The sequence below is a fragment of the Engystomops pustulosus genome, chromosome 4 (genome assembly GCF_040894005.1).
Source record: "Engystomops pustulosus chromosome 4, aEngPut4.maternal, whole genome shotgun sequence".
Lineage (NCBI taxonomy): Eukaryota > Metazoa > Chordata > Amphibia > Anura > Leptodactylidae > Engystomops > Engystomops pustulosus.
The window spans coordinates 63,829,023-63,842,949 of record NC_092414.1 but is presented as its reverse complement, the minus strand read 5'-3'; the positions used below and the strand labels follow the sequence as shown (position 1 = coordinate 63,842,949).

The 13,927-nt window shown below is 40.4% G+C and overlaps 1 protein-coding gene across 4 annotated transcripts in view; it reads right to left on the bottom strand.

Annotated features, from left to right (window-relative positions):
- The window catches only part of ARHGAP26 (Rho GTPase activating protein 26), a 202,397-nt gene that overhangs the window by 120,845 nt on the left and 67,625 nt on the right, over positions 1–13,927 (bottom strand). For all 4 annotated transcript variants that reach the window (XM_072146118.1, XM_072146119.1, XM_072146117.1 and 1 more), the window contains exons 10-11: positions 10,881–10,975; positions 8,002–8,080 (exon numbers count right to left, since the gene is read on the bottom strand). In XM_072146118.1, coding sequence (XP_072002219.1) covers positions 8,002–8,080; positions 10,881–10,975 — 174 coding nt within the window. The remainder of the gene's footprint in view (positions 1–8,001; positions 8,081–10,880; positions 10,976–13,927) is intronic.

The following is a 13,927-nucleotide window of genomic DNA, read 5'->3' as shown; positions in this document are numbered from 1 at the left end:
AAAATATGTACATTTCCGCAGAAATTTTTCATCACCTAGACGGATTAGAAATGAAGGATACACACATAAACTTTAAAAATAATAATGTAATCTTTAAGAGAAAGTCATCTTTATTTATATAGTAAATTACGACTTGTTTTACTGCAGAATTAAAAGAGAATGAATTACAGTTTATCTTGACTTATTAATACCAGATGGTTTTTAAATTTTTTTTTGGTTGTAATTTTTTTTCTGTAATTTTTTTTCTGCCTTCTTGCCTGACATTCTACAACATTGGGGCACATTTACTTACATTGCTGATGGAGTTCACTAAAAGTGCATTGTCAGTCTATAATGCTGCATGCGGCGATTCACCAAGGTCGTGTGCCTGAAATCCTGAATTTGTCGCTTCCCCGCACTGGTCTACCATCTTTTTTTGTGGTGCATCTTTATTATAGGGCGTGCGTCACAATTTGAAAATTTAATACAGCGCACAGTCTGAATCAGTCAGACCGACCGGCGGCATGCATCCTGATTTGTGTTGCATGGAAGCCGGAAGCCAGCGCAGCTGCGCCACAAAAGGCCGCTTCTTAAATACCTGTACGGTTTGACAAAAGTGCACCCATTAATGTTGATGTCATCCATCATGAGGTACAGATGCCTTAAAAAGCTGGTGTGAACCATATGATTGTGTGATTGGGACGAGACCTGCCCAACACTCTAGCTTTAGTTGCGTTTCTAAACACAATGCAAATGCCACATGTGGCCCCATGGAAACACATACAGTTGGTGACCAGCACAAGGTGTCCCGCATTTAAAACCGAGCAGCAGAGACTCTTGTACAGTGTAACAGCCTGCGAGGCTGCGGTCACACATACTGCTAACGTTACATTTTCTAACACATCGCTAACACACAGTTGAAATCTACCATCAAATCAAACAATTAAAAGTGTGTGCCTGTTGATTCTGGAGCTTATCTTCATTATATGCCAATTATGCTCAGGGGCTACTATATACATCACAGAAGCCACTTGTTGCTTTGCACTTTGCTAATCATTCACGCCTCTTGCAGGCATCTATGCCCTCCCCATCCCGTAAACCTATGAGGCTCTTGGGCTCTGCAGATAGCGAATGTGCATGTGCCAGGAATAGACAACTGCAAGAGCGGTGAATAATTAGCAAAATACAGAACAAGAGGGGGCTACTGTGTATATCAAAGCCTAATTTACATAATTTTAAAACTAATTACACTCAATACAGATTTCAGGGTTAAGGTACATAAGCTCCAGGATCAGCAGGCACACAGCTACATGCAAGTGTGCTTAGGTTGAAAATTATTTATACTGTACCGCTGATAGATTACCTTCAAGGCAAGTAGTCTTACTAAACACAGTTTGTAAATTACAAAGCCTTATAGAGGTCTTCAGCTAGTCAAGTCACATATTTAATGAAGGCTTGTCGGGTTCATCATCCTCTAAAAAATCTGCGCTGTGCTGCTGGCTGGGATCCATGTTGTTCCCAATGGATTGTTATATTAATTCTAGTCCATGTTTCTCAAGGACAGAATCCCTAATCTTCTAATCCAACAGGAACGGCAGACTTTTAGCCTGAATATGCAAGTAGTTAAACTAGTTAATTCTTGCCACCAAGAGTGAAATGTTAATTGTTCACATTTTACAATGTGAAAAAATAAAAAAGAAAACGTATCTAAAGTAAAGTAACCTCATCTTGGCAGACACAGCAATAATTTACAGTATCTAAAGGTCAACTGGCCTGGAAGAGAAATATTTTTATACAGTGGAAAGAAAGTGTAATGCATTACAGATCAGGGTTTCAGTTTCAATAGATGGCACAAAAGGAAAGAAAATGTAGATTTGGGATTACATTTATATTTATTTGATGTATTAGACAAGTACCCCTCTCCCTCCTTCCCCAGATTTCACCCCTCCATATATGCAGCTAATGCGGGCGCCTCCTGTAAGACACAAATGAAATCTCCAAGACTTCCCAAAACCAATCTAGGCCCTTACATAGGACCCTGCACCAAGCAGAGGAGGGTTAAACATGTTGTGAGAGATTTTCAGACTGAGGCAGTCTTTTCTCCCACATAAAGGAGCTTTGTCTCCTTGTGCAGAAAACCACAAAACCCAAGTACTGTATTGGTGATGAATGTAAAAGTAGGAATTTAGAGCTTAAAGCATTTAAGGCAGCAAACATGTAACACTTCCTCTGGTTAGATCAGACCACGGAGTTACACAAACATCTGAAAGATCAGAAAGACTGCTCAGCTTCATGAGGCAATGACTACCTACCGTACACATAACTGCAGCTCACAACACAGTGAAACACCCAGCAAACAAAGATCTTAATATGTGGTACTACTGTAACGAGAACCCTTCACCCACATCTTACCCCATTAACCTTGTAGCCTCCTCAGGTACGGTATGAAATGCCTCTTAGGTGAAACCTAATCCTTTTACTTACAAAAAGATCACATCCAAGGTCATGTGAAAATGAGCCAAGCAGAGTCATGTTTTGGCGGATATGAGGCTGCAGAGGGGAGAGCCACTGCAGATGCACATATATTCGGTTATATAGCACCTGGGAACATGCTTTTGGTATCATATTAAAAAGATAAGTATCTCATCTTTCAGATGACACCATTGTGTTCCTGTGAGCTACAGAACTGGACTAGTTTTTTTCCCTTTTATAGGACTTTTCATTATGGGTCAGTGAAGCATTTGAGGGCAAGGAGATGAAAATCTCTTTATTCGAATAGACAGTACATGCAGATGGCCACCTAGTAGTAACCAGGCCAACAGCATAGCAATAGGGTCACTATTTACCAAGAATGTGCACTAAAAGTGCTCTGCCTGTGTATAATGCTCGGTGCGCCAGAGATCATGAATATGTTGCTTCCCTGCACTGGCTTGACAGAGTTTTTTGGTGCACCTTTAACATCGGGCGTGTGACAGACTGTGCACCAGATTTATCATGCAAAGTCTGACTCTGCACAGGAACACCCCTAATTCGTGTCACATGGTGCTTGCGCCACAAAACAATCACATGTGACACATTTGTGGTGCAGACATTTCTTAAATACATGTACAAGCAGTTTACACTCGAAAGAACGTGCAAAGGCCGACAGAAAACGGGCACACAGCCCTTTAGTTAAGTTGTCCCATACGGTGTTGGTGAAATAAGGTATATACAATGGGTGCCACAGGACTGGTTTCCCCACCTACTGCAGTGTCCCTTTTGTTCTCCAAATCATCCATTTTTCAATGCAAGAGAACTAAAATATATATATATTTTTTAAAATAGTAAATTTGGCAAGTTTGAATGAAAGCTCTCACAAAACCAAGTTCAATATCAATAAGTAGCTTACATTCAGGGAGTAATCTTTAGCTGGCACATGCAGTAAAATACAAGGCTGTATCCTATGAATGACAGGAGTAGAGGGACCATCATCACATATCAATAAGCAGCTTACATTCAGGGAGTAATCTTTAGCTGGCACATGTAGTAAAATACAAGGCTGTATCCTATGAATGACAGGAGTAGAGGGACCATCATCACATATCAACAAGGAGAGCAATAAGGAAAATGTATAGGGATAGTAGCTAGAGGGTTAATGTAATATACTGTCTACTGGACATGTTAGTGTACTTTTTGCTCCAAGGTCTCAGCTATCCAATTCTAGCTAGCCTATTCTAAGGCTCATATCCAAATTCTGAAAAATACCAATAAAAAAGGAAATCTACCATCAAAATCCATCATGACAAACCAGGGACACTTACTCAGATCTAAGCACAGTGACTGCGGTAATCTTATATAAATTATCTATGGCCTCCTTCATTCATTGCAAGATAAAAAGAATGACTGTATATTTGGCTAGAATATGTGCAGGGTAAGACATAACGGGGCTAGATAACAGCCCCTAGATAATAGCCCCTAGGCCGGCAAAGAACATTGTTGTGCAGAAAATTTGCTAAGCAGTGAATAGCTATCAGACTGCTATTCCTCCGGATTACACATACACATGTATGCTTGCCTGAGCATGCGAGTGTTGATGACTGATTGAAATTATAAGCCAGGGTCTTAGTTCCTATGAACTCGATATCTTAAACAGACTCACTTGAGACAGACCACAACCAATCAGCCATCAATGCAATAGCAAAGCAATGTACTCTCATACTATAATAAGAGAACCCGTCACCAGCTTTTCCATGACTAAACTAATAGCTGCTAATCCTTTCTAGCACCCACTCTCTTATAAAGATTCTTACTTGTTTATATATTAAAAAAAAAATATATATATATATATATATATATATATATATATATATATATATATATATATATATATATATATATATATATATATATATATATATATAATAATAAAGCCCTATGCAAATGGTCTAAGAAGAGTCATATTTACCTGAGACGAGTCATTTTTACAGGCAGAAAGGGGGCTTGTTTGAATAATTTTTACCAATGACAGGTTATAAAATGAGCATGATATTATTGCTAATCTTTTCATGCCTGTAAATGAGTGTGATAAATATTTTGCATAAAGCCTAATGTAACATCTTACATCAATTTCTCTCCATCTGTTATTGGGTTAGATAGATGTCCGGACATGGTATAATCCCATCACAGCGTCTTTTTATAAGGCATTAGCCTCGGAGGAAAAAAAAAAGCCTGTTTTACGCTTAATTTGGACAAGTACAACATTTTACAGCCATTGCAGTTCTCCAGAGGCTGAACTAAAACCTTTACCAGGGTTCAGATTTATTAACGTGACCATAGTAATCACCATGGTAACGTGTAGGATTGGCGATGTCGCGCTTCACGTTGCAGAGCCATCTGACTTACCTTTGAACAGATGGAGTGTGCTCAGCAGAGCATGGCTGAAATTCATTTTATTATGTTGTGTAAACTTGACACTAATCCTAAGGACCTGCTATATTACTCTCGTGCCCTTTTCCCTGTCACGATGGCTAAAAAAAATTAAAGCCTCCTGAAAAGCCCAGCACTTTGATGCAGCCAGACTGAGGGGACATTCAGAAGCTGCTCGGTGGCTTTTCTGTTTTATCCTTTGCCATGTGCTTGGATTCAGCGTTTCATAAACACGGAGCAGAAAGACAAGCTGGAAAAAAACAGAAAGTCGCCTTTCCAAGTGGGCGTGTCTAGATTTGGCAAAGAGAGAGGTTGAAGGCGGGGACAAAAGAGACAAAACAAAAGAAAAACAATTTGGGACGACTCAGTCTAAACATCAGGATCCAACAGGACAGAAATTGAGGGGAAACAAATTTTTCGATTTCTTTTTCATTTTCTCTACATTCAGAATACGAATTGTATTCCATGTTCTGCGTCAGCCTGCCATCTAGTGGCCAACATACACTATGTCTCGAAGAGAAAACCGTAAGCCATGCGAATCATTAATATCACTGCCAAAATCCCTATTTTTTTACTTTACATAGCAGAGAAACACAGTCTTAACCCCTTAAACAACTTATCCATTTGGCACCTTCCTGACACGACTCTTTGAAATTTGCCCTGCGTCACTATAAGTCAGGGGTGGCGAACCTATTCTGCTTGCAGAATATTGCTACAATGATAGATGAATTTGCCCTCCTCCTTTCAACCGGGTTGTCAATGAACAAAAGTTGTCAATGAACAAAGAGAAATACATTACTGCTTAAATTGCTGTGCTGGCACTGTGCAATAGATGGGTGGCTTTTGGTTGAGGTTTGGGCACTGGGGCTTTAGAAGGTTCGCCATCACTGCTATAAGTGGTCATACCTACGGATCGTTTTTACATAGCTAGTTGATTTTGAGACTTTTTTTTTCGTGACACATTGTATTTCATGTTGGTTGAAAATTGGAACCATTTGAACCATTTTCAAGTGTTTTGGAAAGTTGGTTATCAAGTTATTTTGGTGATATGACTAACATTTTCCATATGTCTGCTGTAACTTGGCATTGTTTTTCAAACAATGTTTTTTTTTTTTTTAGTGTTACCAAAACAGAGGAGAACCTGAACAAAGCGACACCATTTTGTAAAGCACACCCCTTGGAGAATTTAGCAAGGTGTAATATGTGTATTTGCCGCAACAGGTGTTTTATTCAGTTAGGCCCCAAAAAGGAAAAAAAAAGTGAAATTTTCTCAAAAAAGTCACTTTTACCCCAAATTTTTGTAAGCCACAAGGGATGAAACGACCCCCCAAAAGTGTGTAAAAATTCTCCTAAGCACAGAACTGCACCACTTTTGCATATAAAGTGTTGTATGGGTACAAAGTAGGGCTCAAAAGGGAAAATGGGATGTTTGCATTTTAGAAGCCAAATTTGATAGAAATTCTTTACACGTGTCAGAATTGCATTTGGAGAGTCGTAGTGGTACAAAACAGAGGGGAACCCCAACAAGTGTCACCATTTAGGAAAGTACACCCCTTGGAGAATTTAGCAAGGTGTAATATGTGTATTTTCTCCCTGTATGATCCAATTAGGCAGCCAAAAGGAAATTACCACTAATTTTTGTAAGCCATAAGGGATAAAAAGATAAAACAACCCCCAAAATAGTGTACTACGATTCACCCCCCCCCCCCCCCCCCCCCGAGTGTAGAATTGCCCCACATGTGCATATAAAATGTTGTACAAGTACACAGCACAGAGAAACAGGGATGTTTACTTTTTAGAAACCAAATTTGACAGAAATCTTTTTACATGTGTCAAGATGCATTTGGAGAGCCCTAGTGGTACAAAACAGAGGGGAATCCGATAGGTGACCATAATTTTTGAATGCACACCACTTGTATAACACAACACCACATTTTACACCATGCTAATTTATCCAAGTGATATGGTGAGAATTTTGAACTGAGAATTACAAAGAATGTGCTAACAAATCCAGAGGCTTGGAGGGGCAATAGAAAACCTAAAAAAATAAAACCGACAATTGACCCTAGTTTTCAAACTACATCCCTAAATGTAATAATCGCGGCGTATATGCAGCACTTTGACCTAACAGAGTCTTTCCTTTAGAAGCAGCGAAATTCACTGGGAAAATGCTGTCCTGGCAAATCATAGGGGACATCTTATCCAGAGGTACTGAGGCCCTGTCCTGCTTGTCCAATATTCCCCCGAGAACCACCTCTTGAAAATGGAGAAATGATACGCAATGACCTGGACATTGGAACAGCACGTAAGAGTTGTTGTATCTGAGGCCTTTTCATTACAATTATATATGGTACTAGTTAATGTGCCACTGGAACTGTACTTCTTATGAGTAGAATCTAACTTGATCTTCAAAACTTCCCAAATTATATTTTAACACTGCTATGTCTGGATTACTGTATGTAAATAGATTGCTTCCTGCCCATATGCCGGTCCTCCGTTGTGCTTATTCTTCATGTAGGAATCAGATTATAAATGTAAATGAATAAAGCTTTCATTGACAGAAACTTGTAAACTATTGTTTATTTCCTCCAAAATAGTAACCCAATACAGGGAGTGATATCAACTTTGTCGCTGGACTAGGAAGTAGGCCACAACAGAATCAGAAACACAACAACCTATGAGAAAAAAAAGTGTTGAATGCAACAAAGGACTTTCAACATCCACAAGATCTCTCAATAGAGAACCAGCGTTTCCCAAAAGCTACGGCTTCTCACCCAGCCAATACTGTTATCTGAACTGACTCCAAAACAGCAGTCTCTCTAGTTTGGCGCTAATCTCTAGTCATATTTTAATGCGCTTTAATTTACGAACAGCAAGCAGAGCTCTTAATGCAGCAAAGAACTGAAAAACTAAGCATATAAGAAAGTCGGTTGAGGAAATGTTAGCTCCAGCAGTGACAAAAAGATCAATATCAAAGCAAAAGCAAATACCAATGGTTTTATTCTATTGTTGTATAGTTCTTATGAAGAGAAAATAAATATGTAAACATGTTCATATTTGCCGTTCCTCAGGGTGCTCCTTTATACACAACCCCAAGAATTTATCAGGGATACTTACGGGTTCTCTACCATCCATGGCTTCCATCCACAACCGCCTGTCATCTTCTGAAAGAGCCTGCATTGTTAATGTAGTAGACCTGTGGTAGAGATAAAGGAAAAAATAAATGCATACAAAACTAATAAATCAAAGGAGTTTTTAGTTCATAAAATAGCAAACAGACAAAAACTCTCTTTGCCACAAAGATGTCATGAGTGGATTGGCAAAAGTGACATAACATGTTTTGAAGCGCCTGTCCTTAGATGCTACTAGTAAAAGGAAGCTAACAGTTGGGACTGTGGGAGTATAGATCTGGAGCCAACACTACACTGAGGACACAGTCTTTGTCATCTAGTGGGAAATGTGAATTATACAGCTCAGTCTGACAGATTAACAAGGTTAAGGAATTCCAGACATCTGGGCTGACAGAATTACAATAATAATAATAATAATAATAATAATTCTTTATTTATATAGCGCACACAGATTACGCAGCGCTGTACAAAGCATGTCAAACTGGTCCCTGTCCCCATGGGGCTCACAATCTAAACAACCTAACAGTATGTTTTGGAGTGTGGGAGGAAACCGGAGTACCCAGAGGAAACCCACGCAAACACGGAGAGAACATACAAACTCTTTGCAGATGTTGACCTGGGTGGGATTCGAACCCAGGACTCCAGTGCTGCAAGGCAGATGTGCTACTCAATCAGCCACCGTGCCGCCCTATATACAATCTACCTTTTAAAAATACATCAATTGGCCTTTTAGATTTGTGGTGAACAGCCGCTTCTTTATTGCTTCAACTAGCATAGGCATTAATATTACATTAAAGAGAAGAAAATAAATATTCATTCAAAATGCATAGCCTGTAAGGCTTCCAATATAAAGGGGATGTGCCAACTGCAGGGGCTACTGGCTGGTACATAACAAAAATAATTATTTATATAGCGCACACAGACTCCGCAGCGCTGCACAGAGTTTGCCAAATCAGACTCTGTCCACAAGGGGGGGCTCACAATCTACAATCTAACCGTATGTTTTGGAAGGTGGGAGGAAACAGGAGGAAACCAACACAAACACGAAGAGAACATATAAACTCTTTGCCCATGTTGCCCTGAACCCTGGTACCTAGAAACACAATTGGTGTCATATTAAACAGGAGAGTTTCCCATTTAATATGATATAAGGATGCCAATACATATGGATGCTTAACAGAACCAGGAATAATCAACTCTTTAAGTTACAAATAGAAAGTTGTACATAAAAATCTAAATATTTTAGTACAACTTTAAGGCTGCATTTACACAAACGTTTGCATGCCGGGCCACAGACATGTCCTATCTTGTCCCCGTGTACGCACTGCTCTATGCGCCAATTGCTGGCTAATGGTGCCAGGGTTCAGGGGATACAGCCGAACATTTTTTGCATACATTTTAATTTTGGCAAATTACAGCGACATCTGTCACCAAAACTGAAAATAAAACAAAGTTAAATGAATGTAATATTTCCTGGGGAATCCGAATTTGAATAAATAAATTTGGGGTCCCATTCAAGATTTTGAAGTTAGCCTCCAAGTTTGGTAATATTGGATAGATTTTTGCAAGATGTTTGACACATATTTTTAGTTTTTCAATCAAATGTGTATTTCATGAGATACTCCACTATTTTGTTACACCCTATATAGATCGCACATCATCTTGTTGGCAGCATTTTCGCTTTAAATTCCATTTCCAGACTATGTTTGGCTAAATATACTTTACTTCCAGCTCTTTATAAAGTAGAGGACATGTGCTTAGTATGGAGCTTCTCTCAAACTATTTCCTAGGACAATAAAAATACAATATGGGATAGGGCAGGATACTTATAGCACATTGTAAGGAAAGTTATATGAGTAGCATGCGAAGAAGGCAGGCTGTAATGTCACATCAGGTCACAGCCACATTGCACTTCAATGATTGACAGGCAGATGTCACACAATGACTATGTCTATAACTAAATGTGAGCTTCCTTAATCTCTTAGTGCTACACCAGGGCCTGAACGATGAGCAAACAAGATAAACATAGCCATTTTTCACATTCGGGATGATGGAGTTTCAACTGATGAAGTAGGGCTTGATCTTGTGACAGCTGAATATCTCGCCAGACACCTATACAAGGTAATCTGTATATGGTGAATGCCCAGAGCACCCTGCCATGGTGGGTGAGAGAGATTGGACTAGAAGAGAACACTTCTTTCCACTGGCAGCAGTTGGATAAAACTTAAGGTTTATCAAGATAAAACACCAGTGGGCCCCAATGCAAGCTGTGGATTGAGGCCCCATACACCTAAACTCTTGCAGGCACCCCCCCCCTCCCGGCACACATTTAATAATACACATATATGCTACCACAGAGCTATACTCATATACACAGCCCAGCCGCTTCCCTTCAATCATGAAGAGTTCAGCCGCCTGCCTTTAATAATGAAATGTCCAGGTCCCCTTATCCATTGCCTTCTTTCTACTAAAATCAACTTTTAAAACTATGCTAATGAGCCTGAGGGGATACTGGAGGGTTCCCAGAGCCCCTTACGCTGTCTCACCCTTCTCCTGTGCTCCCTTCTCCGTTCCCTCTATCTGATGTAATCCCAGTGAAGCACATAACGTTTCAGCACACAGTGGGAGGGGGGTTGGAAGTGCTCCTCCACAATGCAACATAGTCTGTGAACCTGCAGCACAGAGGGGCTATAGGAACTGCCCCAGCAGCTATGCAGGCAGAGACACATTGGTGTGCGCTGCCCGCAAACACTGTGCGATAAGGCAATGGCACCATCTAATGTCATAGAGGGCACAGGCTGAACGCATGGATTGGCCTTTGCTTGTGCATGCACGTCATTACTCCCCTGACACATATACACTTACCTATCAACAAGTTCAACATCAAAACAAAACCTCTTTTCGATAGAATCCGTTTTCCTTCGTATGCAGGACTTCAAGAACACAACTTCTTCCTCTCCCTAAAGATAAAAAAAATAATAATCTAATAATTAGCTGAGCATGAATGAGTTTTTACCAGCATGTAATTTAGATTGTATGCGTTGTATTATATTGCTGTATATTAGATTGTATGCTTTATACTATGAGAGATTGACGCACCATTTGAATGGGAGTTGAATGGATACTAGGAACATTTCCATAGAATAGATCCTCAATATCACTTTGGTGGGGGTTCAACCCACAGCAAACCCCTACATATCAGCTGTCCTTCACTGTCAAACTATAGTCTATGAGGGATCCATGAAAAGCGGTACTGACTAGAACATACTCTACTTTTTAGCTGATTGGTCACACAGTCCATTAACCCCTCGTGCACCAGGCTAAGCGCTCTCCATTAACAGAGGGTGTCAGCTGTATAATATAGCTGACACCCGCCTGTTATTGCCGAGGTCGATGCTGGCAACGATGGCGAAAGTTAACCTGCAAACTGCCGTGATCGACCATGGCACCCAACATTGCTGCCTGTGGGCACCGCCATCTTGTATAGCCAATGGCGATTGGTTGCCATAGCAGCCTAGAGATCATCAGTAAAATTGCTATATACTGCAATACAGTGATATATGATATCTAGTATTTCCCTAGAACACATATTAAAAAAATTAAAAAAAAAAAACACAGTAAAAATCATAAACCTATGAAAATATAAAAATATTCTCGGCCTTGAACACCATAGCAGAAAATAGCGCCCAAATATCGGGATCTCAAATTTTTCCAACCATGAATATTTAAATAAAAAGTGATCAAACAGTCATATAGGTCCCAAAATGATATAACTTCACACGCCAGCAGGTACCGTAAAAACACAATCCCGTACAGAGATGAAATGCCCGCAGTGTGCCCTTGTGCTGCTAAAGTGCAGTACCCCGGGCCACAGGCTTAAGATATTCAGTCTGTGTAGGAAGTGTCATTTGGAGCAAAGAATGAAAGCCGTAAAAACAGAGCCCACAAGAATACGACACAAATGGGTTTTTTGTGTGTCAATTTCACTGCATGTGGAATCTTCTTCCACCTTTCCAATACATTGCATGGAATATCAAATTGCGCCACCAAAAAGTACAGATAACAAGCCCTCTTTCATCTCTGTAAACGTAAAAATAAAAAGAAGTTATCACTTCTGGAGTGAAGGTAGCTAGGGTGAAGAGTCCTGTAAGGGTTAACGGGGCATCATTGGACACCGATTAAAAAATATTGGGGCTCATACACACTTTGTTGGACTGTGCACCATTTTTGGGGCTATAACGGCTTGCACAGGTATTTAATAAGTGTGTGCGGGGGGGATTGTGGCACATGCAACCCTTTTTTTGGCGCAGCTGCGCCGGCTTCCATGCAACACAATTTACGGGGACTGCCGTTGGACGGTCCGACTAATTCAGCCTGAGCGCAGTATTTAACTTTGAAATGGTGTCGCAAGCCCTAGCACTTACATGCACCAAAAAGATGGTGAACTCTGTCGGACCCGAGTGGGGAAGCGACACAACATTCATGACTTCGGGCGCACGATCTTAGTGAATCGATGCACGGTGCATTATAGACGGACAATGCACTTTCTGTGAACTGCAGTGACAGGGTAAGTAAATGTGCCCCATTGTATGAAATGCAGCACTCTGCGGTCCATTCTAAAAAAATGAGAATCAAACGTCCGATTTTCATGTGCATCTGCCCCTAGTCATTCAGGCAGCGCCACAAAGGTTTATTCTGAGTTACATTTCCCCCCCTTCTTCTTAAATTATTATTTGTTTTCATAAAAACGGACGGGTCACCTAGTACCGAGAGAAGACCAAATAAGAAAAATGTGCTATGAACAGACAAACCTCACACTGTCACTGGCCAGCCGTGTATGGAAAGCATGGACTACGGGGAGTAAGATGGTAAATGCATCTGCAGAGGTTAGTTACCAGATTGTTAAATAATAGGAAGACTAAATGTATCACATCTTCTAAAGAAATAGAAGAACGAATCCCTGCCACCTTATCTACTACATACTAGTGATTTATTGCACATCTGAGAAATTAATGGACTGGAACACTTTCTAGAGGTGTGAGGATGTGACCTAAATTATGGAAAGCCCTAATCTGAATCCATCACTGATCGAGCTTACAATAAACAGGTCAAGCTCCAAATCTCCTTGAACAACAAACTTTATCCAAATGGACCAACATCATTACCAACCTGTCACCACATTTGAACATATTCAGCCAGTGACAGGTTCCTACAGAGTTCCTACAGGTTCCTTCTTTTAGCTAAAAATATCTTTCGCTTACATCCACACAAATCACCTTTTATCTTATATTACCAGAAGGGATGTGTCCTGCTAGGCCGGCCCCTCCCATCTAATCCTCCCCATGCCTTATGTCTCCTTACTTGTCACAGTTCATGTCACGTGACCAGAGTGACATAATCTCAGGAACTTTAGCCTCTTAACAATAGCAAACCGTAACCCCATGCATGTATCTGACCATATGAAGTCACAGCAGCCTCCATAGTCTTCTACTCCCTTCCATCCTCCATGGAGGCTGCTGTGATTTAATGTGATCACATACATAGGGTACAGTTTGCTATTCTTAGAAGGTTAATGGACCTGTGATGTGGTCACTGGTCACATGTCATGAACGTAACACAAGGAACGGTGTAAAGAAATTGACAATATTTCCCATTTGTACATAGGGCTTTATATGTCCGTAGACATTCCCCAAGTACAAGGAGGCAGAGCAGTGATTGGAAAAGACCCAGAGCTGCCAGTCAAAATATTGGGGTGTGGTTTAATCCCGGCCTGAGCGAGAGAAGAGTTAGAGATACCAGACCTGAGTCACAAAATCTAATTTGCCTATCAGAAAAAAGTCTGTAACTAAGATGCCCCCCTGGCAGCTAATTATAGGTGATATGGGGAGGACTTGTAACCCTTTATCAGCAGG